The sequence below is a fragment of the Phocoena sinus genome, chromosome 3, assembly GCF_008692025.1.
Source record: "Phocoena sinus isolate mPhoSin1 chromosome 3, mPhoSin1.pri, whole genome shotgun sequence".
In the NCBI taxonomy this organism is placed as follows: Eukaryota; Metazoa; Chordata; class Mammalia; order Artiodactyla; family Phocoenidae; genus Phocoena; species Phocoena sinus.
Window position 1 is genome coordinate 4,631,539 of NC_045765.1, and position 25,789 is coordinate 4,657,327.

The following is a 25,789-nucleotide window of genomic DNA, read 5'->3' on the forward strand; positions in this document are numbered from 1 at the left end:
CAATGGCACAGAGGGACCTTCAGTCCCTGGGGCTGGGACAGGTCTTCCGAGAGGGCCAGAGCGTGGGGTCCAGAACCCAGATCCCCTGCCACTGCCACATGCTCCCCACCCCCGACTCAAAGTCCCCAGACTAGACCAACACACCTGGGGGGCAGCCAGGAGGTGACAGATCCTGTTGCCTCCTGTGGGAGAGAAAACAGTATCTTTCCACCTGCCCTCCTTGAAAAAAACAAGGCGATGGCTCTCAATTGGGGGTGACATGGTCCCACGGGGAACATTCAGAACCGTTGGGGATGCTTTTGGCGGTCATCACTGGGGGCGGGGAGAGGGGGTGCTGCTGGCATCTAGAGGGCGGGGGCCGGGGATGCTGCTCAACACCCTAGAGTGCGCGGGACGGCCTTCCACAACTAAGAAGGATGCGGGCTGAACGATGCTAGTGCTGCAAGAAACCCTGAAGTAAGCACAGAAAAATCTCTCTGGCGACCTGGAAAGCATCGGATCCTAATGTCTGCTTGCTCCTTGGTTATAAACACGTCAGCTGTCAGGGCTAAGTTGCCTCTCTGAGCCTGGCTCCTGGAAGAACGAGGGAGCCTGCCGCCAGGAGCCACCGCTCAGCCCCACACTGGCAGGGGTGGGGCAGGGTGGGGGGCAGCCGGCCGGGGTGCTGCCAGGAGTCAGCAGCACAGCACGGAAGGGACGCAACAAGCAGCTGCTGGGCGCTGAGGCCCAGGACCACCCCAGACACGGCCCCCACTCCCCATCCCCGGGCAAATGAACCCGGGGGAGGCATAAAAAGATCCCTTCACTGGGTCAACAGCTCATCCGGCCTTCTGACCACATACCTTAACTCTGTCCCTCAGGTTCTGCCCGAACACAAACGCCTGCTGTGCAAGCTGCTCCTTCTTCTCGCAGCTCTCCTCAGAAGCACTGCTAGACTCATTTTTCTGCGAGTCTTTCTCCTGGTTAAAACAAGCAAACAGAACAACTGAAAAGAAGCGACACATCAGCCCTGAGAAGCGAGATGAGCCATCTCACACCACTGCATTTGCTTGGCATGGATCCTGTGGAGCGGGCCCTGGGGTGGGGGACCAGGGAGACGCCCTAGGGCTGGGGGGGACCAGACCTCTCCGGGGAGGGGGAGGGGCGAGGTCTTGGCAGTGCCCTCGTCACCGGGAACACTGGGTGGAGACGGTGGGGTGGGGGGTCACGTCCAGGTCTCCCTCCAGCTCAGAGCCCTAGCCACCAGTTTCTGAGAAGCAGTATGCTGTAGGAATGATTCCTTTTTCCAATTCCACTAACTGTGGTTTCAGGGTGGGGGGCTCAGGGACATCTGAAGATTGAATTGGAGATGTTCATTTTCACCATTTGAGCCTGAACATCCGGCGGCGGTATGGCAGCGGGTGGGGGAGGCAGAGGGTGGAGAACCTCAGGCAGCGACCTGTCTGCTGAAACGGGCAGAGTGGAGATAAACACACGGGTGCAATCTGTCTCCGTACGTGGAGCCCTGGATGTGTTGCTGCAACTCGGATTTCAAGTCCGTCTCTGCCAACCGCAAATGCAGGCTCTTCATTAAATGCCCCTTATTTTCAGCTGCTATGCAACGCTACTGGAAAACATATGCATCTGGCCTATATAATCCCAGAACCCTGGAAGACTTTTTTTTAAAAAAACAAACGATTTCTGGGCTTCCCTGGTGGCGCAGTGGTTGAGAATCCGCCTGCCAATGCAGGGGACATGGGTTCGAGCCCTGGTCCGGGAAGATTCCCACATGCCGCGGAGCAACTAAGCCCGTGTGCCACAACTACTGAGCCTGCGCTCTAGATCCTGGGAGCCACAACTACTGAGCCCACGTGCCACAGCTACTGAAGTCTGCACGCCTAGAGCCCATGCTCTGTAACGAGAAGCCACCACAATCAGAGGCCCACGCAACGAAGAGTAGCCCCCGCTTGCTGCAACTAAAAAGAAAGCCTGCGCACAGCAACAAAGACCCAATGCAGCTACAAATACATAAATATATAAAAATAAAAAGAAAGAAATAAATGATTTCTGAGCGGACTCCCAAGCACACTTCTGCCACTAGAAGTAGCACATGTGTATGAACCCCTGAGGAACTGCTCGGCTGTGGAAGAGGGACGGGAGACATCTCTCCAAGTACAGCGGTACAAGGCCCCAACAGACTACGTGCGTGGAAACGAAACAGGCCTTGGGCTATCCGGCCCTAAGTGCCAGAGCCCCGCTCGTGGCCCCTTTCACTCAAAACCAACTGTGGAGTTCTTGGTGGGCTGGTGACCTGGCCAGTCAGTTGTGGTTACACATGGAGACCTCTGAGCATATCAGGATGCTTTAGCATGGGCCAGCTTGGATACGGCCCAGAGTGGTCAACAGCCCATGCGCCCGGTGAGGCCCTGAGAAGCTTCACGTGCGGTGCACTCCCTGCCCCATTGCCGACGGACCTCGAGTGCTGGCGCCTCGTCAGAGGGACTCCTCCGGGCGGGGTTGTCAGGCGAAGCCGATGTCGCTGCCCCCGGGCAGTCTGCCGGGACACTGACCCCGTTGGTGCCGCTGCTCGGGACTGTGGGGAGAAAAGGACAGCAGACATCTCAGAGGTCAGCCCGGACCACCTTCAGCACCGCTGCCTTCTACCACTTGGGCTGACAGTGTAACGTCTCCTTCTTAAATAAGGAACGGATCCGGAATCAATACTGAAAGTCACAAATTCTTAGGTTAGAAAAACCCAAACCCCAAACCAACACCTCACAAAAGAAAGAATCCTTTACTGCTTACTCCACAAAGAACCATGTGAATCTTCAGTTTATTTAGAAATACTACTACTTAGGTGAAAAAAAAAAAAAGAAAATATATTTGGGGAATAATCATGAGTTTTATAAAACTAGTTTTACTAATAGTCTTTTTTCTATGCACTTTCTCCTTTAAACAGTTGAGATTATGTGACATGTACAACTTTAAATCTGGCTTTGTTTAGTATTAGACCAAAACAATTTTCCATGCAATTAAAACCCTTCAGAAATATTAACTATTTTTGCTCCCGATGAAGAGCTCTTGAATTGTAGGGAAAGATTAAGAGGAAGAGAAGAAAAGTTTATCAGTATTAAGAAAATTAAGGATGAACTGAAAACCCCAGCCTTTGTGGATATAATAGAAATATGGTTCAGGTCTCTTAGACATACAGGACTGAGTTTTGCCTGCAAACACACAGGGACGCATCTGGGCCGCTCAGGGTTGGGGGGCCAGCTCTCAGGAGGCCAGTGGAACTGCCTGTCTTCCAGGTTCATTGGGGATTTGAGGGCTTGTTTCTCCAGCACTCTATTTCCCAGTGCGTTCAGCAGACGGGGCCAAAGCCACCTGCGTCGTGACGCGGCTGTGCCCTGACGTGTGAGCCTGGGAGGGGCCATGGCTGAGTCACTCACCGGTCTGTGAGAGCACCTTTGGCTGCGGGGCTTGTAGCACTGCTGGGCGAAGCACGCTCCGCTGCTGCTCCTTGGGCTTCTGGCTCGGCAGACCTGGGGACAGAGGTCGGTTTGCCCGGGCCCTCCGACCGCAAGGGCAGAAATGCAACCCCCCCCCCCCCCCCACGCCGGCTCTCAGGCACTTTACAGAAAAATTCACCCCAGCAACGCATCTGATGTCCCTCTTGGGTTAGACTTTACAGGGATGCATACTGAAAAAATTAAAAACCCAAGATATTTTCTCTACAGTTAGACATACAAAATCTGGCTATTGTTATTTTTATATGTGATTAAATGAAACCCCCATGAAACTGATGTCTGCAAATTAATCCAGTGAGTACAGGAATGCTACAGGGGGGACCAAGAGACAGCTGTTCTCAAGCGTGGGGCTCGAGGGTCAAGGGCAGACGGTGAGGGGAAAGCAGCGAAGCCACAGTTCACCTCTCAAAGTTTAGGACTCTGCTAGGGGTCACGTAAAGGTACCCCTTGCACCTGCTTCTCAAAATGCCACGTTGAGAAAATCCCTCTGCCAAACATACAGGGCGAGGACCACGAGAACGCTCCTGGCCCTGCAAGGGCTTCCCGTTGGATGTGACGTGTCTCGATGGCGCGAGTGCTGGGCCCCGCTCACTAGCGGCTGCTCTGCTACTCAGGGTTAACGCTGTGGGCAGATCGCTCAGCAGAGACAGTCTCACAACTGAGCTACTGCCGGGCACGGAGCCTGAACGCCACCCACAAAGCCGGGCCCGCTCCCTCGCCGCCGCCTCCTCGGGACAGCGGGCTCACAGGCAGGAGAACCTCCCTGGTCTGACGGGCTCTTTCCAGCGGTGTTCCAGTGCTCACGTGTCAGAAAAGTGAGCCCGGACCGCACTGGCACGCAGAGGCCGCAAGGCAGCCACTCTGTGCTCCTCCTTCAAGGCGGACACGCACCTGCACTGGGTGCCTGGCCGTGGATCAGGGTCGGCGGCTTCAACCGGAATCCACTGCTCTTTTCCTCTACAAGCATAAGAGAAAAAATAAAAAGCGGGCCTGCCTGGGGTGGGGCAGCAAAGCTAGGAGGGACCAGGGGCAGAAGAGGATTGTGGTCTGGGCTTCGGTGGCCATGGGCCTGGGGAACTAGGGAAAATGTTTCCAAGTTAAAACAGAAGAGCAGAGGCCCATCCAATCCCGTCTGTAAGGGAGGAGGCTGAGGGCTGCAGGCAGTGCTGGCCCTGGGGTGAACTGCTTGCAACGGAAAACTGGAGGGCGTGTGTGGGGCTGGTCAAGCTGCAGTCCACCCACCCAGCTACCTGCCGGGGGCTGAGAGCTCGGAGGCTGAGCTGTGCTCGCGGGCCCCAAGGAATATCAGGGAGCCACAGAGTTCTGGTCCCTGGGACCCAGCTCCCTTTCCAGGGGGACACGTCTGTAATCAGGAGAAGCTTCTCTACTACCAGCAGACCTCTGAGAACTGAGATGCATTTTCTGTGGTGAAAGATCAAAGGTGGCAGACGGCAGGCTCTCTCCAGATGTGCCCGGAGTGCTTGCGGCTAATGAGGGCGCTGGGAGGCCCAGGAGGAGGAGGCGGGGCCTCCCTCAGGACGAAGTCTGGGATGGACTATGCAGAGCTGACAGACACAGGGGCTCAAAGCCTGGTTTCAGCTCAGCCACCAGTACACACAGACCCCTTAATCCCTGCACCTTGGTGACTCTGCCCATCTCAGGGGGCGGGGGAGACAGTCTAACGCATTCCCTGACCAGAAGGATCAGGATAAAAAGGCTTGTGACTCCAACAGGACACGTCTGTCCCCAGAAGAGCCCAGGGACAGCAGCATTTTGGGCCCCAGAGGCAGCCTCACTTTTGTGCTAAGGTCCAGCCCACGGGGGAAAAAAACCCTTTTCGGGTCATAGGGAACAAGATCAAGACAGAGAAATCCCTTGCGTGTTTTTACACACCAGCAGCGAGCAATCCGAAAGTGAAGAAAACAATTCCATTTACAATAGCACCACAGAGAATATAATACTTGGGAATAAACTGAACCACGAGAACTACAAAACATTGTTGGAAGAGAGTAAAGACTTAAATAAATGGAAAGATACCCCAAAAGGCCACACAGTGTATGACTCCATTTACATGAAATGTCCAGAGCTGGCAAATCCACGGAGACAGAAAGTCGATTTGTGGTTGCCAGGGGCCGGGAAAGACAAAGTGAGGAGTGACTGCTCAAGGGCATAGGGTCTCTTTTTGGAGTGACAAAAATGTTCTAAAATTAATTATGGTGATGGGTGCACAACTCTGTAGATACACTAGAAATCCTTCAACTGTACACAAAAACACCACCACAAACACACCTGGTCAGCCCACACTTTCAGGTATGAAACAAAATCAAATCAGAATTCCCAAACAGGGGGCTTCCCTGGTGGCGCAGTGGCTGAGAATCCGCCTGCCAATGCAGGGGACGGGGTTCGAGCCCTGGTCCGGGAAGATCCCACATGCCACGGAGCAACTAAGCCCGTGCATCACAACTACTGAGCCTGCACCCTAGAGCCCGCGTGCCACAACTACTGAAGCCCGTGCACCTAGAGCCCGTGCCCCGCAACGAGATGCCACCACAATGAGAAGCCCGTGCACCGCAACGAAGAGTAGCCCCCCTCACTGCAACTAGAGGAAGCCCGCACGCAGCAACGAAGAACCAACTCAGCCAAAAAAACCACAAAAAAACCCAAAAGAATTCCTAAACAGGAAGGCCCTCTTCCTGTGGGCTATGTGTTGGTGAGCCAAACTGCTCTCCTTGGGCAAAAACAGGTTACAATAAGTAACTCTCACTGCTAGCTTGCATGAAGGAGCTGACCCCGACGGGCTCCGGGGAGCCTGCGCTGGTGGAGCTGGTGCCTCTCCCGTAGAGGGGTCGTTAACACCACACTCAGGAGAGCCAGACAGCACAGGATGCAGGCGAGGACATGCTGCCAGATGTTCCTTTTGGGCAGGGAAATACTGAATTACATTTCAAAGCTCAGGACTATTCAGAAGATGACTGGCAATTTAGAAACATTAAAAAAAAAAAAACTGCGATGAAATTCGTAATTCAGGTGATTTTAAAAAGCCCTTAGAGCTGGCTTTGCAGTGTTCACACTGGGGCTAGAGACTGCTCTCACCGCCCTGCTCTGACCGTTGGACCCCCGGGGCTAACCAGCAGGGGCGACAGGCCTGGAAAGTCACTGCCACTGACCCCGAGCACTGGGCCCAGTGCCTGGCCCACCCCAAGGATGCACAGGACATCCATGCTGAATGCTGTGGTGAATGGAGACACAGACGGGCGTGTGTGCCATACTCGCAATGGCAACCGGGGACTTGGGACGGCGGGGCCCAGAGCAGCAGGGAGGGTGCTTACAGGGCGGCGCACCCTGGAGGTCCTGCCACAAGCCCTGTCTTCACTGAAACAAACGTGGTCTCTTCTCATGGCCTCCAGAAGCTCACTTGCCCTGCAACGCAGTCAGGGTGCAGTGAAGAGGCACTGCCTGATGGCCAGAGCCCGTCACGGGGGTGCAAGGTCACGCCAAGGTCACAGGGGTGCACAGGCCGCTGTACCCATGTCTTCTCGAGGGCACATGCATGGCCCCCCGTGAGCTTGCTGTGGGGCAGCCTCCGTCCTCTGAATCATGACTGAAGCAAGCAGGCTTTTTTGTGCCCCACCTCAGAGAGACCCAGGTGATGAGGGAACTCTGGATTTAACCAGGAAGGCAGATCAGAATTTAACCTGGTGTGTACCACAGGCTAAAAAGAATCTGAGAGAAGGCAGCTTGGCGGGGGCTTGAGCGATGAGTAAGTGTGTTGAGGACAAAGGGAGCCAGGTTTCTTACTGTCAGAAAAGAGGCAGAAATACGAAGGGGGGGAAGGGGGGGGAGGTGGGGCTACAATGAACCCTGTTGGTGCTGGAAGCACCCACCCGAACCGGGGGTGACCTATTTACAAGCAGACAGAACAGCAGAGGCACAGAAACACGTGCAGATGTGAGTGTGTGTAGGCGAAGAGATCTACGTATGTCTGTGCTCCTGGCTGTGTGTGTTCTCAGCTCTGGGCACAGAGAGGGCTTGGGAGCAGCGACAGCCCAACGGCGACCAGCACGCAGAGCACTCAGATCTTGGTCTCTAGAGACCACTCTCTACTAAGCAGAACCAGGATCCCCTTGAGGAAAGGGAGGGAAGAATGAGCCTGGAACCCCTTATGACAGAAAGAAAAGGACATGCTCGAAAGAATGATGCGGACATGGCCAAGGGGCACAGGCTTGTCGCAGCTCCCGGCAGCCAACTGTGGGATGATTAAAATAAACTGATGGTGAAGATAAAATCTGAATGTTAAGGTAAACACTAATAACGACAGATTATAACCCACTGACTGAAACAGGAATGCAAACATCCATGTGGCTCTAGTAAACACATGAGCAAGCAGTGGCAGAGAAGAGCTCTGCTGTCCAGCAGAGTGCCGACCCACAGGAGGCAGAAAATCCCCGGCCGGCCATCACCAGAGTAGTAGCCGCTCCCAGCAAGAAAACATCTCTGGAGGCTAACACTGCAGCAAAAAGTAAGAAGCGGAATGAGATTTTCCAGAGTCTCAAAGTATCTCTCCAGAAAATATTAATCAAAGGGTGAAAAATGACTTTTCAGCGGAGAACCTGGGCGGGCTCCGCCCTATTCAAGTAACAGGACAGTAAACACCGTGAGTCACCCGCTACGGTGCACAGGACGCACACAGCTTCACCTCTGTGGTGTTCTAGCCCCCAAGGGTAAGTTGGTCCGGTCACCGGGAAACAGCGGGAAAGCCAGGTTGAAGGCCTTCTCCAATGTAACCGGCCTGCACTCTGAAAGGTTATAAAAGCCGAGGCAAGCTCGAGGGACTGTTGCAGATACGTGATGCGTGAGCCAGGATCTGATGCCTTTGCCATGAAGGACATCACTGGGACGCCCCGGGAAAATCGAATGGGGTCTCTAGGTAGAGAGACAGAGAAGTGCTTTACCATTCTTAAGTGTTACAATTTTTCCCGCAAAAATTAAAGCTAAAAAAAATAAAAGGCAGGCAGGCGAGGAGCTAAGAATAATTAGTTCACTCTGCAGAGTGGCTGAGCCAGTCTATATCACCGCTGCACGTGGCAGCGGGTCCAGGGGCCGGCCGGGCTGTGGCAGGCCTCGGGGGCAGGTCCGAGTTGCCCGCCTTGCTCAGGGCTGCCCTGCTCTCAATGCTGCAGGATAAAGGTTTCGGGGAAGAAGCGGGAGTGGGGCTGTCGCTCAGAGACCTCGGGGGCGAGCATTAGATTCCTAACAGAGCTCGAGGGCTGGCTTCAGTGGCTGATCACCCACCACAGCTGACACGGCCCCCGCGGTTCAGAACGTGACTCGCTAGGCCAGTGCCCAGGTCTTCCCAAGGACCCCTACAAACCAAGCTCCTCTTCAGGCCCTGTGAGGGGGGTCAGCTCAAAACAGTTTGCCTTTAGAGTCAAAATGAATTCAACTGTTTGAAACAATGTCATCCAATCAACCCTCAAAGTTCTAACAACTTGCCTCTTCCCTCGACAGTGCCCTCGTGCCAGAGTACTGACTGATCTCGCAGCGCTTTTGAAGTCGGCAATGAATTTATATAAGGCAGGTTGGGTTACAGAATTAAGATGGTTACACTCGCTCATTAAATCTTTTATGAGGAATTTCAGCCACATGGGAGAAGCCTTCAGGAAATCTTGGGGCTGGATCTCTAGTGAGAGACCAAAAAAGGAAAGCTCCACATTCTTCAGAAAGGATCAAGCTATTTTCCTTAAAATTTTAAGGCTCTGATTAAATATATTTATCTAAACAGATCTAAGTAATGTTAATTCATGTGAGAATTTAATACGCAGAGAAGGGGTCTAGAAAATTACATAAAGTTCAGAGTGGTTACCATTGGGATGGCAGAGTGCGTGGGAAATGGAGAGGTGGATTCTTTTACTCTATGTATTTCTGAGTTTTTAATGATACAAATGTATTATTTGTGCAAACTTTTGAAAAATGGGTAGTATACTTCATTACAGTTTTTTTTTGTTTTTGCTTGTCTCTCTCTTTTTTTTTTAAAAAAGGACTTGCAACTCCTTGTAACCAGGCCCTGCTTGTAGAAACAGAAATTAAGGGCTGATGAAGCCTGCCTCACACCAGATTCCAAATCTGTGCAGTGAAGAGTTGGGGAACATTTAGGAACTGAAAAAGAAGGCTGCCTTCAAACCACCCATTCCCGATTAAGACCTTGCTTTTCATCCCAGGAAACCCCCAGTGACCAGCCGAGAAAGGTAAAGGGACGCGAGGGCTCACCTGGTTCTGAGTCAGAATTGCCTGCAGATGGCTCGCAGAAGGTGGATGGCATAAAAACATTGTTTTTTGATACTGTCAACAAGGAGGTGCAGGCAGGGGAGGGAACAAGAGGAAAAACAGTGTGAGTAGGCAGGGCAGACGTGCACAGGATCACTTCTCCCACCTGAGGGGTCGTCTCCAGGCCCCACCGCTGGGGAAGGGGGGTCAGCATTGTGAACCTGGCCTTTGGCAACTCCCAGTAAAAGTGAAACCCTGGGACTCTTTCTAAAGCACAAGAAAGGTGGGTGTCCAGTGGAACAGCCTGAATCTGTTTGATACCTAGCAGTTGACTCTGGCCTGCTGTGGCCACCTGCCTCGTCCTTGTGCCCCTGTGGGAGCAGCCAGGAGGGAAGTGGATGCACCCGATGTTCCGAGTCTCCCCTGGGGCCAAGCCTCAGGCCCTGCTCCTTGTCACCAGTCGGGGCTCGGCTGGCTGCAGACCCCCTCCCCTCACCTGTTTAGGATCTTACAAAATCAACTGCTTCCCAGGTTGTGGGCCAGGCAACAATGCAGTGGGGCTGAAGATCTAACTGTGCGGACAGAAGGCAGCTAGCTAAGTGGAAACAGTGCAGTGCAAAGGCCTCCAAACGTGGGACTGCTTGTGGCTCCACTCCCCTGATGGCTGAGCGCAGAGCATCCCCTAGGTGGTGACGCGCGAGAGGAGAGGGCTAACGCCTGCTGGTCCTCTACCCCTTTAGCCTACGGTCACAGCACAAACCACCTCCTCTCTTCTCCGCTGCACCTTCTCGATGCACAAAGTGCGGTTCAGCAGTGGACAGTGAGCGGGAAGGAGTATGATCAACGGCCAGGAAGTGGATGCTCCCTCCTCCTGTGGTAAGGCTCACGTGACAAGCGTGCAGAGATCCTTAGAAAAAGGATGTAACCGCAGCCTGCACTGTGGACCGCCCGGATAGCTCCTCAATGCCTGGCTAGCAAACGACAGTGCCTCTATTCAGGGGGGTCTCCCGCAGTTGTGAAAAAGGATGAGGCAATGTCCAAAACAAGTGTTCAGGGAACAGGCGTGAAATTAAGTGTTACAGGGATGAGCGTAAGAGGACACTCACTTTCTACACTGTACATTCCTGTGACGTTTGCATTATTCTTGGAAGCAGAAACAAAGCTTCCAGGAGTGTCTTTTTTTCCCTTAAAGTGATATCCTTAGGGCTCACACTTGTAAATGTTTTACATGAATTCCCAAGAATGAGCTTCAAGCTGGGGAACTGGAGAGTGTCTGTAAGCCAGCACCGCAGACAGCACGGGGCGATGCCAGAGTGGACGGAGCCAGGACCAGGGGCGGGAGTGGGGAACCCTGCCGCAGCTTTTACCCTCCAAGGCGCAGGGGTGTCCCCAGGCTTGCAGAGCCCCCTGCTAAGTAGTCCCAGCATCTCCCTCTACCCCAGGAACCCGCCTCTTGCCTGAACCAGCCTGTGTCCACCAGCTGGTCTGCTGGCCTGTGTGTGTGTGTGCAGACCTGGCACCAGGCTGGAGCTTCCAAGCCCTTGGGCCCAGCCACAACCACAGGGACAGGGTCCCAGCCTGGCCAACCCTTCCAGGCTCCCCCAAGCCCCCTCGTCGGGAAGCTCACGGTATTCCACCACCAAAGTGCCTGCTGGGGCCACTGGACTCCCTCCTATGTACTGTCTGTGTGTGTGCCTGGGATTCTCAACTGGCCCACCGGGCTCTAGCCACATGGCTGAAGGGCCAGGAGGACACCCCATTTCCCCCACCTTCAGTCAACACATAGCCAGCGGCCTTGCAAGGTGGACGTGCGCTTAATGGTCAGAGCCCCGACCAAGGCCCTGACGGTCCCTTTCAGAGGGACGATTTCTTCGCAAGCCTTGCTTATTAATAGTCTACTAGGTCTCACCCCTCCAGACGGGGGCACCTGTGCTACCCTCGGGCACGCTCCAGCCTCACTCCTGACGGAGACTGAGTTAATTCTAACGGGATGTGCACAGGGGACAGACAGGGGTGTGAGGTGCTGGAGGGGAACAGCGGGATTGGAAACACAGGTGCTGTCACCGTCTAACGAAGGGCTGCAACTGTTACCTGACTGTGAAGGCGGGAATTGCGTTAAAGAGGATGTTCTTTCTCGCTTGACGGGAGGACAGTAATTTCCATCTTCTCGGTCAGAATCTACAGAAAATGAGGAGGAGGAGAAAAATCAGGCTGCTTCCGCTTTTACAACCAAAACTGGTGAAACATTTGAGAGATTTCCTCACCTTCTCCACCTTCGGGGCTGGAGCCTCCGGCTGACCTCTGAAACAAGAACACATGTAAGGGCGGTCAGAGAGGGCCGCGCGGCCCAGGGCCCGGCAGCTCCTGACTTCTGCCACAAATGGATCCCGAAATGTAGCGTTGAGGGCACGTGGCCTGGGCTCAGTCACCCGGGTCACAGACAGGCTTTCAACCTAATGCTCAAAAATCCCCCATGAACCGTCACGCCTCTGCCTCACCAGGCCTCGTGCCAAGGAATCCTCTTAACGGCTGGGAACGCGTTCCCAGCACAGGATCAGTTTCCGTGTTTCTCCACCGGGTACAGCTAACTGGCGTTCCCCCACCCCAGCCCCCCAATTCAAACACTGAAACTGGATCTGGCCAAGTTCACTTTGCCAAGAGCTGGAAAGCGACCCTCTCTGCACCCTGAAGGGCTGCAGGACCGCTGACACTGGCTGCGTGACACTGGCTGCGTGACACTGGGTCATGGTGGTTCCCATTCCTGGCCCTGGCACATCCCATGGTATGGAACTGTTTCAAGGTGGGCTGTTACTTCCAGAGCAGCCGAGAGCTTTGAAGCCTTGGGCCAAAGTGTTCAGAAGAGAATCCCCAGGTACAACAGCTCAGACCGCAGAACCCACCGAACAATCATCAGCTGAGAGTGAAAGGCGGCTGAAGAATCTCCTCCTTGACAGCCTTTAATTTTAGAATGCGAACGAGCAATTAGGAAGCTTCTAATGAGCCCCCGCCCCACGTGGGATAATACACAGTCCCTGCTGTACATCCCCTCTCAGGGCCATGAGATTCTTCAGAACTAAGCAGCCAAAAGGAAACTCTGAAGGGTGAACATCACCACCCCCGCCCCCGGGTCACCGGTTTAAGAGCAAGCAGGGGAGCCAATCTGCTTCTTTTCAGAAAAGCCCCTCAGGAGTCAAGTTTAGCCAAAGGAGGACCACCTGTCTCGAGGAGCTGTTAGAGATTAAATGAGATGATGCATGGGGAAGTGCTTGGCAAGCTGCAAAGCCGTGTGTAAAAGCAGTAACTGCTGTAAATAAGAAAACTGCAGACGAGAAGCCGGGGGACCTCCCAGAGCTGGGGTGGCACTTTCCCTGTAAAGGGCCAGAAAGTATTTTCAGCTTCACAGGCCCCATTCGGGCCACACGTTGTATATTCTTTATTTTGTTTTTACAATCCTTTAAAACACCATCTTAGCTTGTAGGCTGGACAAAAACAGGCGGGGGGCAGAGTTTGCAGACCCATCCTAAAGGACAGTGAGAGCATGGATGGTAAGAAAAGGACCCCAACCTGGCCTTCCCCCCCAACCGCCCCATCAGAGACCATCCACCAAAATGCCTGGGAAACGCGAAACCCTCGGAACACAACAGGGGCTCAATATGTGAACACATCATGGGGCCCAAAATGAAATAAAATACCCAAGGGTCCAGCAGGCTGGCTCTACATGAGTGCAAAACAGTGGCCAGGGCTCGAGCTCAGAGCATGAAGGCACTGAATCCTGCTCTCGAAGGCTTGCCAAGCCTAGTCAGTTTCTCCTAGCTCTGCATGTCCTAAACCTGAAACACGGGGCAAATTATTTCACTGGCCCAAGCTTCCACTTCTTCGCTTGGAAAATGGCGGGGCCAGCGCTTCCTCCGTAGGGAGGGAGGTGCAGGGGGTCAGTGGGCTAAGCAGGCAGTGCCACGTGGCTCGCAAATGGACAGGCCACGCTGTCCCAGCCAGCTCACCCCCCTCAGGATGTCATACTTCGGGGCAGTGCTGGGGAAGGTTGGAGAGCCAGGTGAGGGACCAGGGGACCCTTGGAGGAGCAGAGAAGAGGGTCTTAGCATGGGGGGCCCAGAGAGGCGCTCTTGCAGTGTTGTCATTCTACAGGGCCCAGGCTGGCATCTGACAGAACAGAGCCATGTCACCAGAACATCGGGTGTTCCTCTCAGATGCTCCCCTGCCCTGGGTGACACCATGAAGGTGCAGGCTCCAGGCCCCTCCCTCCTACTCCTCCACAGCAGGCCCGGCCATCCCCAGCCCAGCCCTCGCCCTCAAGTCCCATCCTCGACTCCCCCCACCCCCCACCTTTTCACTCAACAAGCATCTCAACTCTCCCAAACCTGCCCATGGCAGCCTCTGGGGCCTGTGGGATCCGCTGCTTCCTGAATGACTTCTGGCACCTGGAAAATGGCCAGCCCCTTGCCTCTGTAGACACTGCTCCCTCACCCACGGACACCGTCCCTTCCCTTGCCCCCCAGACGAAAACCCCTCAGGCCGTGGCCTCACCGCTCCCTGCACTTCTCCATGGCTCTCACTCCAGCCGTGGGTCAGTGTCAGGGTCCCCCTCTAGCCTCTAAGTTCCAGGAGGGTGTGGCCCCAGCACACAGCGGGGCTTCACTGGCCTGTGTTCAGTGGAAGCAGCCGGATTCCAGGCACTCCATGGGCCATGGAGAAGCTGCCAAGGCATGTGTCCCCCAAGTTACACACAGAGCAACGGACCCAAAAGCTGTGAGGCCAGAGCGTCGTCCTGTTTCTCAGCTGCTGGGGAGGACAGTTCTCTGTCACCTCAATCTCAAGAGGACCCCCGCCTTTCCTCTTGGCTAGCTAGGTTAATTTCCACATGTGTGAATTTCCGAGCATTCCTTCTGCTACGGATTTCTAATTTTATCCCATTGTGGTCAGAGAAGACTCTGTGATTTCAATCCTTTTAAATCTACTGAGACTTGTTTTGTGGCCTAGTGAGTGGTCCATCCTGCAGCTTCCTGCATGCCCCTGAGAGGACCATGTACCCTGCAGCTGCTGAAGTCTTCTCTGTCCTCGTCCTGCTTCTGTCTGGACGTTCTAGCACCTGAACATGAATGAGGAGCACTGAGGTCTCCAACAATGTACTGGATTGTCTATTCTCCCTTCATTCTGTCAGTTTTTGCTTCGTGTATTTTGGGGCACTTTTAACAACACTTAACTTCCTCGCCTCTGCCAGTGACACCCCAAACCGCTCAGGGATCTCGGTCTCCTTGAAAATTTGATGGGTGCTAGGAGCCTTTCTCCAGAAAAGTACCCAGACCTCAGGGGCTGCAGCCCCGCCTCTTGGGGCCCAGGACTGCCGAGGCCGGGCGGCCTCCTGCAGCACTGGGCCCCCTTCGTCCATCACACCCTAGCCTTGCTGTCTCCTTCCTGTCTCCTGAACATGTCAACCCTGTTCCTGCCTCAGTGTTCCTTCTTCACATGCTACTTGCACAGCTGTCCCTGACCACCTCCAGGGGGAACCCCTGCTCACGGGCTACATCATCACCCAGCAAGCAGGAGCAGCTCTTCTCCACCCTACCCTCCAGGTTCTCTCGGGCCTCTGCCCTGTTTTGTGCATCACAGTTGGATGTGATCTAATGTGTCCATCTGTTGTTTGTCTCCTGCTACCATGAGGCCCTACCCTGTCTATTCTGCTCACAGCTCATACACCCCACACCCAGGACACTGCACAACAGACGCTCAGCAAGTACTGCACAAATGGAGCCTGTCCTCCGCCACTGCCCCTTTGGTGACCTGGAAAAGAAAGGGCACCTGGCCAGATAAGATCAGATACTCCTAGACCCCTGACCCCAGGAGACCCTCAAATCCATGCTCCGAGTCTATTCTAAGACCCACCCCACAGGCATGTGGCAGGCCTCTTGGTCCTGGAAAAGCTGGGAGGCTAAGGCCTGCAAAGGACAGCACAGGAAGATTCCCCAACTGGGAGGACCTTCCAGAAGCTGCTGGAACCTCCTGGTGGGTCTGAAACAGCCAACTCAGAAGCAGTGAGGAAAGTGATGTCAACAACTCTCCTGAATAGGAACTAGGGCGAGGAAGCAGGAAGACAGACTGCAAAGTGAAGTCATTTCTGCTTGCCTTTGGAGCCTACTTGACAGCTAAAAACCCTCCACCACTGCCCGTGCGAGAAGCAGCCTGCCCCCCTGCTCCTGCCGGGGAGGGCCTGCGCTTGCTGTCTGGGCCTGGCTGCCTCATGCCGTCTTCCCCCAAAGCAGGAAAAGGCCTGGTGTGCGGCAGCTCCCCTTCAACCCACACAAGGCCAATGCCAGCTCCACAGACACTGTCCTCAGACACAGCAGCCTGGGGGTCAGGACGTCTTCCGTGTCAAAGTGGTCTGGGGGCCACCCCTCGCCCCCACCAAGGGAACAGCTCTTCAGGGGTCAGTCTAGAACAATGCCTGGGACACACATGGAGTCAGGCCTTGCAATCCCAACTCCTTGGAGCCCAGAAGGCTGCAGCCAAAGCTCAGGAGCCACTGCTCCAGGGACTCCTGTGAGGAGGATTTTAAGAGCAGGCTCTCAGGATCTGCGCCTCTGGGGAGGAGCGGGGACAGAGCAGGGTGTGGAAGCCCCATTTCCTCCTCTGCTTCTTCCCACAGCAGAAGCCACCACTCAAGGATTGGGGCTTCAGAATGACACCCCGGGGACGCTGGGACCAGCGCCCTTTAAGGATGCCATGACGAAAATATGCCCAACAAACACTTACACGAGGAGGCCAAAGAGAAAGAAGACCAAAGAGAACACTTCAACTTATTTTTCTGGCGCTGGTGAACGAATGAAGTGGACGGCGGCCAGGCCGCGGCCTAGCGAGCAAGCCCCCCGACTGCGCGCTGCAAGGTGGCCTGAGTCCCGCCAGCGGGCGGGACAGGCAGCACAGTCCTCTCCCCTCAGAAGACACTGGAACCTCAGGGGAAGCAGCTCATTCTGTGAGGTGCGTGTAAGTCCCTGTTGCCAAGTACGAAATAGGAGGGAACGCCTAACCCAGGATGGGACCACGGGTGTCAGAAGCTTCCGATCCTGCTGTAAAGGATGAAACAACGAAAACTACAACCGTTAACTGAATCACTTTGCTGTACACCTGAAACCAACACAACGTAAATCAACTATATTTCAATAAAAAATTTAGAAATCAATAAACACAATTATGACTGTAAAGAAAAAATAAAATTACGATCATTCACTTTGCTGAGGCTTGCACCCTCCCCCTCCCAAACATGGCTCTCATGAGGCTGCCTGGCGTGGCCTCGAGAGGACAAGGCTGCCAGGCCAGTCCAGGAGGAGGGGACGGAGCTCAGACACAGACACAGACAAATGGGCAGTGAGCAGGAATGAACGGTGCTGCCCTCCTGACCTCCCGGAAAAGACCAGAAAGCAACACCATGTCAGGGAAATTCCTTCCAGAAAATGCCAGACACCGTTTGGCCTGCCTGGGACTCAGTGATTCCCCATTTGGACGGCCCAGTTAGAAAGCCCACTGCTGGACTTCCCTGGTAGCGCAGTGGTTAAGAATCTGCCTGCCAGTGCAGGGGACACGGGTTCAAGCCCTGGTCCAGGAAGACCCCACATGCCGTGGAGCAAGTAAGACCGTGCGCCACAACTCCTGAAGCCTGTGCGCCACAACTCCTGAAGCCCACGCGCCACAACTACTGAAGCCCACGCACCTAGAGCCCGTGCTCCTCAACAAGAGAAGCCACCGCAATGAGAAGCCCTCACACCGCAACAAAGAGTAGTCCCCGCTCGCTGCAACTACAGAAAGCCCGTGCACGGCAACGATGACCCAACGCAGCCAAAGATAAAAAATATAAATAAATAAATAAAATTTAGAAAGTCCACTGCTGGGGTTGCAGGAAAATGGACGCCTGGGATTAAAAGTCACTTAAGGGGTGTCCTTGCCTTCATGTGGACCACAGGCAGATTCACTGCTGTTTATTCTGTAACTGAGGGAACCAGCTCAGAGATTCTTACCAAAAAGGCAGACATCGAAAAAAGAAAAAGAGAGGTGGCCTCCCAAGATGTGAATGCTGGGCAGGGGCAGGGCGGAACGAGGGTCAAACCCTGTGCAGATGCCAGAGGATGAGGGGCTGGGTCCAGACTCTTTCTAAGCTTCCTGGTGGGTCTCATAAACATATTTCAGGCTCGGCAGTGCCTTGATGCAGAGCTTCAGTCTGGTAGACTCCAGCCAGCCTCCAAGTGAGCACTGGGAGCGCTCACTCTCTCCAGATCAAACGGACAACTTAATCTGGATGTGGTTTGGTCTCCTTCAAGCTGCCTTGTGAGAGCCAGGAAGTCTGATATATTGAGACATTTTCCTGGTACTGAGTCTTCAATGGCCAGAGTTCTGATGAGACTGAAAGACAATAAGGGCCCTTTATAGGCAACAATTCAGCGAGCCACTATTTATTATAAAGAATTTGCAGCTTTACACTCGCTCAAGGGACCGTGGAATAAAGAAGAGACTAAACGTGAGGGATGGGACCTGTCGGGTAACATGTGGGCGTTTCCTGAACTCCAGTGTGGCACAGAGCAAGCTCCAAATCTGCTCTGATGCAAAAGCGACTAGTCCGAGTTAGCCATAGAGACATCTGAGCCGGGAAGAAGCTGGGCTCAGGTTCCATCTGCCTTGATCTATGCCCTGACTGACCTGAAGAACAAAGGTTGCTTTGCCTGGATGCCTGATCGGCAGAGAAAGCCCTGGCTGCTCAGAGCTGCCACAGGTGACGTGACGGTCACGCTGCTGCGACTCCCGACGGGACTGGGATCCCCGCTGGCTCAGAGCTGCCACAGGTGACGTGACGGTCACGCTGCTGCGACTCCCGACGGGACTGGGATCCCCGCTGGCTCAGAGCTGCCACAGGTGACGTGACGGTCACGCTGCTGCGACTCCCGACGGGACTGGGATCCCCGCTGGCTCAGAGCTGCCACAGGTGACGTGACGGTCACGCTGCTGCGACTCCTGACGGGACTGGGATCCCCACAGTTACGCGCGTGCACGTCACGGGCATGGCCTTGGCTACGACGCTGGTACACTCAGAAACTGCTTCCCCCAGCCCCGACTCTCTCCCACGTGACGTAACAACCATCCCCAGGCTCCCTGCCATTGCGCTTGACCTTGCATTTGCCAGTTGGGGCACTGCTTGAATGTCTCGGAATTAGAGTCTCTGACCCACAGTCCAAAAGAATTGAGGAGCCGAGCTCCACCGGCCAGGCTTCAGAAATCACTGTCTGGACCGGCCACAGCCCGAAGGCGAGGCCCCCAGGGTGCTTCCTGCACAGGCCCCGTCTCACCAAGTGGTCATCAGAAGTAAGGGGCCCGAAAGAGCCTCGCTTCTGGAAAGGCAGTTGCCGTGACACAGCCTCTACTGTTTGCCACCCTAGACTGAAAACCCTCAACCTCTTCAGCGGGAGATGCTCCGTAAACCGTGCTTTTCAACCCAGGCAGCAGCAGAAGGGCCCAGTCTCCTGGGCAGATCCGCACAAAGATCATCTGTTCTCAGGGAACTGAAAACATGTACCTGCAAAGGCCCAAGGCATGAAACTCATAACGCCCAATTTGGGAGAAGGTTCCAGCAGCTGCTCTGCCTCCAACCCCAAAAGTTGAAAAGCCTCTGAATTCTTGCTATCAGCCCTCGTGTGAGGACTATGCTCCCAGAACTCTCTGGTGTTAAGGCCCTCGGGCCGGAACCTCTCGTGGGCTTCCTTACCCCAAGCCCATTTCTATGCCACGCAGGACTCCCCCATACCCCGCCCCACACAGGGAAAGCCTGTTTCTTCTTTTCCCACCACACACGGATTCCTCCAGAATGTTAAAGTTTGGCTCCAACCTCACCTTGGCTGAGTATCACTTATTCCTGCGTATCCCAGGAATTAACAGGTGGCTCTAACAGAATTTTAGCGGCTTCCTTAAGGACACAGGAGACTGGTGATGGGACACAGGGAACCGCTAAAGGTCTGGGGTAAGGCCTGGGATTGTGACACCCTGCAAGGCTGCCCAGGGTTCAGTGTGGCAGAGCGGGATCCTCTGTTTTCTTGAAAGTCATTTTCCCCTGTCATGAGAGTGGGGGTCTCTGTCACTAGGTACCGAGACGACGAGGTTTTCGATCCTGAATGTAGGCTAATGTTTACCTTTCCCAATTTATCAAACTCCAAAAACTCAAGACATTTCTTGTTCTGGAGAGCTCACAATCTTCTCCACCTATAATCTTCAAAAGCCTTCTGAATACAAAGATAAAGGGCTCAAGGGATTCCCTCTGGATTCAAAGGAAGAGTCTCTTCTTCTTCCTGCTTTGATTGAAGACAAGCAGTTCACAGCCCAACCACAGTCCAAACACAACCACTCTTGCAAAGCAATCTGCGGTAGACACCTTTTCCTATAGGTCAAGGAAGCCGGAGCCTTTCGTGTTTCTAAGATAACTGAACTTGAATGCCCAAATTCAGGGAGAGGAGAAGGAAAAATGGAGGGAGGGAGAAGGGGCCGAATTTGCTGTGGAAGGTTCTACCCCACTACTCAATACCTCTTTTGCCCCCTCGCCTCCTTCAGGAACCAGGACTAGCTTCTGGCTATGGGTAAATGTTCCCCCAACTAGAAAAGTCTCAATGTAAAAGGGGACTTCCTCTTTCCTGACTTTTTGGCAGCAGGAATTAAAGGGAGCTGAAGAGGGCCTTTGTTGTCTTTTCAGTTATCATCAGCTGCTGACAACCTGGGGTGTGGATCTGAGGGGCCCGGAGGGAAAGGGGCCAGTCTGGGTTGGGAGCCCCGGGCCATGGGATGCCGGGTGGAGGTGGACTTACCCCTGCCAGTTCTCGTGGAAAAGGAGGAAGCTGGGCTTCAGGAGCGCTGGCTGAAGCGCTAGCGGGGGCAGGAAGCTCTAGGGCATGCTCACCAGCTGACTCGGGGTGACCCGTGCCATGGTGGGGGGCCTCAGCCTCCCCCCGAGGCTCCTCTCCCGAATCCGACAAGTCTTTTTGCTCTGCAGAGGACTGGGAGCAAAAAAGACAATTTTCCTTCAATGTAAATAAAGCCAGCAACGCGGGGCAGGGGAGGGGGGCAGGGGAAGGTCTGGAGATGCTCGGCCTTCAGCAGCTCCTGCCCGGGAGGTCAGGCCAAGAGAGCCGGCACACGCTACCGCGTTCTGCTCCATAGAGCCAGCCCTCCACACTGACAGAAGGGCAGTGAGCGCGGACCTGCTGCTGTCGGACCTGGCAGGGAGCTCTGAGGTGTGCAAGAAGTTGGACCCTCCTTCCGAAAACTGCAAGGTGGCCCCTGTGGCACAGAGATCCTCTGCCGATGGCAGCGACTGAGGAAACACCCCTGTGACCAAGACGGGGGCGGTGCCTCTAGCAGAGGGGAACAGGGGCAATTGTGTCAAACTGTCCCCAGGGCTTAATAACCCATCCACTCAAACATACTCGTGAGGGGAGGTGGGCGCCAGCACCCTGTCTGGCCACTGGGAGAGCCAGGGCGGCGGGGCCAGGGCTTCTGCACCGGGGCTGCGGCCCCGCCAGCACCTTCCCATCTCTGCTGCTTAAACCCGAGAGGAAGGGAACGCTTTCTTGCTCGGCGAGCGCAGATGTGGGGTGACCCCGCGAGCTGGCAGACACACAGAGAGCCGGTTTTGTATCAGTGACAGGTGGGTGGGGCTCCGGCTGAAGGAGGGAGCCCCTCGGCCTACAATTCTCCCAGACTCCCACCGCACATCCCAAGCCAGGGCTTATCTAGAAAACAGCCAGCGTAAGGGGAAGCCAGTCCCCAAAGTCTTCGTCCTCAAAAGCACAGACCGCCCCGCCCCCCGGCATCCTTTGAGGTGGTTCTTGGGATTCTAAAGGGGCTTCCATGGGCTGAGGGCTCTGTGGCCAAGATTCTTCTTGAGAGGTGCGTTACAGAGCTGGTGTCCTGTTATAAATACATGGGCTCCGGTCCCCAAGCCTCTCCTGCCTGGCATCGTCCACCACACGTTTCTCTCGCTTTGTGAACTAAATGACCACGGGGCCACCCTGCCTCCCTGCAGACACGGCTGTGTTCTTCCTGCCTGTGAAGTGACTGAAACCTCTTTAGATAGGACTTGGGACTATTTTTAAATGTGTGAGCCTGCTAGATGAAAGGAACTACATAGAGGATTTTAAGAGAACTTTCAAACATTCTTATGAAAAAGCAAAAGCAACACAACTCATCCATACATCTAAAAAAGCCACCCAAATCGACTCTTCCTATGCAGGGGAGAGCCAAAGACATAAAAGGCCCTCCTTCCCAGGCCATTCCTCAAACCTGTCCAAGGCACTGAGGTTGGTCCACGCACCAGTCTGCTGCTAGTTTATGGCTAGAGATTTAACACCATTTTAAAGAGAAAATGAAACCCAGAGCTCTAGGGGAAATTGCCTATCTCTGTTCAGAACCACTTGGATTTTTTTTTTAAATCCCTGCTTTACGAATATAAATGTAGAAATGCCCTCGTGGCATGGCAGACTAGAGATGAAGCCTACGTCGGAGGACCAAAAAGAAATACAAATGCCATTCCAGCATTTTCTCCTTGGGTCTGAGTAAGCTCTAAGGAACCAAGATAGAGCCTGTAGTTTTTCAACATGTTTGTTAAAATCGGACATCGAGATTTTGGCAGGCTTTGACATCATCCTAAAATATACATGGCTGACAAAAAACCACGCATACAGGGTACGCTTGTTACACACACAGTAAGCTTCCAGTGTTGTCGGTGACACCCTGCTTTCTGCCCAACTGCTGTTGTAACTGCTTTCTGCCTTTTTGCTAAATGGACATTATCCTGCCAGTGCAACCCCAAAATCTTCTGCCTTCAGATTAGCAAATATTTGGAAAATAAAGTAAATGAAAGAAACATTCAGTCGTCACAAACAGTAAAACAAACTATGGAAGGAGATTCAAATTCTCTTCACGTTAAAGAGAAAAAAACTGTCTGTCTCCATTCAAGGCAGTTAAGAAAAGGTTTCATTTTTGCCCCTAAAACACAAATGCGTGGAAATGCAAGCATCTTGTGAAGAGCGCCATCTTGAGGAAGCTCAAGAACAGGAAAGCAGTAGAGACAGTTCCTGTGCTGTCAGTCTGGCTCCAGGTTTGCATTTCGGGCGTCAGGACTGGAGTTCCGCTGCTGCCCGATGCTCTAACACGGAACAATGGGAGGATCTGACGACTTGTCCTGAGACCAAGGGATGCCACCGGCAGGCCACCACCACCAATCTGTGGTTTGCTGCAAATGCAACTCCAACTGTCTATGGGCCTGACGGAAAATCCTGTGTGTCTCTGTCACCAAACCAACACCAAAACGCCTGGGCCGGCAGCCTAATTTTTTTCTTTTTGATTTCAAAGCCTTTGAAGGGGACTGTGGGCTCTTGGAGTGCATCCCACTGGGGCACTGGTGGTTTAGAGATCATTCACTGAAAGAAGGTAATGCTCCCACAGTTGACAACGGGACTTCTTGATCTTTGTGGATCAAAAAACAGCGGTATGGGAGACCTAGGTGACAGTTAGGAAAATTTCAATGTGGACTATATATTAGAGGGTATTTCTAAATTAATTATCATTTTCTCAGGCGTGCCCATGGCACTGGGGCCATGGAGAAGAATTCCTAGGAGACACTTGTGCTGGAGTATTTAGGGGAAAACTGTCAGGTGGGTGCAACTTATAGTCGGGCGTTTCTGGCATTTATGATAAAAATGTTAATGGTGAAGCCAGGTGAAGGATACCCAAGGGTCCACAGTACGAGTCTTTTAACTTTACTGAGGATTTGAAAAAATTTTCAAAAACAGAAAGTTGAAAAGGGAAAATAAAAGCTCCCTCAGAAAAAAACAACGGCAACCTGAACAGATCTTCCCAACTCTTGCTACTGTGGCGTGAGGAGGGAGGGCTGAAATCGCGGCAAGGGGGGGAAGCTGGGAGGGTCTCAAGGCGTCATTTTGTGAGAAGTGTCGTGGCCACTCCTTGCAGACCTACCTTCCCGTCGCTTCCCCTGGGCCGGGGAGCCATGCGGCCATGAAGCCGGCTGTCCAAGCCTCTCCGCTTCCTTCCCGCCCGACGCCCGAGCTGTCATAGCAGCAGAGAAAGGAGGAGGGCTCTGTGTCCACTGGGCAGCCGCCCACCCGGCAGCTCAGAGGGCGGCCCCGACGGACATGCAGGCTCCTCCGGCCTCTGCCGTTAGACGCAGAGGTTTTCCGTGCCCTTCCGATGATCTTGTCACACAAGTGTGACAGCAGGCGAACTCTGAAGAGCTGGAGGTCAGTTATTTCTAGAAGCCCATTTAGAGCTGGCACTGAGTCAATATTTTGATGCGCACGTTTTCACGGTGACGAGCACCTCCCTGGAGACTCTTCGGGTTCAACCTCACCCCGTTTACGTAATTGGCATCAACCTTCTGAAGGTGACACGTGTAAGTCAGCCTTTGAATTACGAAGCAACAGAACCACCTCAACCGTGAAAACAGTACTGAAATAAGAGTTAGTCATTTTAAAAGCATTTTAAATTCAGTCAAATAAACATTACGTTTTAGCGTTTCACCCTGCTGGCTGTCAGAAAGTCTTCAGGTTTTAAGAATTATTCATTCCAATTACTTGTTTCAAATCTGGGTTGGCAAACTTTTTCTGTAAAAGGCCAGATACTAAATATGTTCGACTTCGCAGGCTACCTGGTCTCAGTCCAAACCCCTCCACTCTGCTGTGGACAGCACAGGTGTGGCCTCAGCTCTCTGCACGGGCCAGGCGGGGCCGAACGCCAATAAAGCTTTATTGACAAAAACAGCAGTGGCGGCAGCCCTCTTAGTTGGCTGACCCCTGTTTCAAACTAAGAGTGGTTCAAAAGAAAATCATAATAAAACTCAAAATTCTAGAAAATCCCGATTCTACGGAAAACCTGAGAGAAGTGACTTTTACATCTGAAGCAGAAACCAAACACACCCACCTCTAAAAGCCAGAAGCACATCAAGCCCCTTCACAGTGACTGAACTTCCAAAGGACAAATGATAAAAACACATGTATGCACTGGTCAGGGCCCAAGGGACAGGGGACGGCAGAGGTTGATGTATCTTGAAAATACCACTCGGAAAACTGAAACCAAAAGGGAAGAACATTTCCTTGTTTTGTTTCCTAAAAAGATTCTTTGGCATAAGAATTAACAACGGGAAAGATTAATTTGAGAACAAGCCTAGCAGATGAGCCCCGGCTGACACAGAAGACAACCTGTGCGGGGGTGCGGGTAGGGGTCTCAGGGCAGCCGCTTCTCCTTCCCGCACCCTCCCCAGCACAGCCCTTGAACGCTGGGGCTGCTCTCTTTTCAGGCCAAGGGGCAGGGTTTACAAGCAGCAGCCGGGCCGCCAGGAGTCCCAAATCGCCAGGTCAGCAGCCCCCAAACTCAAAGCCGGCCACCCTGTGGGGGGACCGGATATCCACCCGAGCACCTGGTCTGTGCGTCACGGCCCTGAGCCGAGAAGCCCCTCAAATGCTGTCTTCATCAACAAGACGCACACGGATTTCAGAACACCTGCATCAACGCAGCGCATTGGTCACCCTGAAATCTTGCCGTGGTTATGACATCACACCTGCTGTCATGTCCCGGGCATGAGGGCAGGGACCATCCATTTTTTTGACAAATAGGGGGAGTCCTCATACAAGCTTGGGAGGCATCACCACAGAACATCAACCATCTCTGGACACAACCCGGACCTTCCAGGCTGATCCGTTCAGGGAGGGAGACAACCCCAATGACTTCAAGATAAGCAACCACACGCGACTTTGTGGGAAGGCACTGCCGCATGCACCCACCAGTCCTCTGATGGGCTGCTAGCTCATCACGATGAATTAGGCGAGGTACTTCCAACGTCAGGGAAAACAAGACATTTAAAGCCCAAGAAGGGGGAAGCAACCTAACAAAGATGGGTGGTGAATATATAATGCAAGCTGACTACTAATTGTTCAAAATGCATTTATGGCAAGTTGGTTGGG

General features: G+C 53.6%; 1 protein-coding gene across 15 annotated transcripts in view; it reads right to left on the reverse strand.

The window, feature by feature from the left end:
- RANBP3 (RAN binding protein 3) overlaps positions 1-25,789 on the reverse strand; it is a 54,459-nt gene that overhangs the window by 9,637 nt on the left and 19,033 nt on the right. For 6 of the 15 annotated variants that reach the window (XM_032625019.1, XM_032625018.1, XM_032625025.1 and 3 more), the window contains 7 exons: positions 12,035-12,071; positions 11,862-11,948; positions 9,774-9,845; positions 4,398-4,463; positions 3,429-3,521; positions 2,454-2,572; positions 843-959 (listed from right to left, as the gene is read on the reverse strand). In XM_032625019.1, the coding sequence (XP_032480910.1) occupies positions 843-959; positions 2,454-2,572; positions 3,429-3,521; positions 4,398-4,463; positions 9,774-9,845; positions 11,862-11,948; positions 12,035-12,071 (591 nt within the window). Of the gene's footprint in view, positions 1-842; positions 960-2,453; positions 2,573-3,428; positions 3,522-4,397; positions 4,464-9,773; positions 9,846-11,861; positions 11,949-12,034; positions 12,072-19,954; positions 20,111-20,620; positions 20,810-23,789; positions 24,279-24,749; positions 24,896-25,789 lie in introns of those variants that run through there. The other 9 variants (XM_032625014.1, XM_032625013.1, XM_032625011.1 and 6 more) reach the window with 5 other exon arrangements.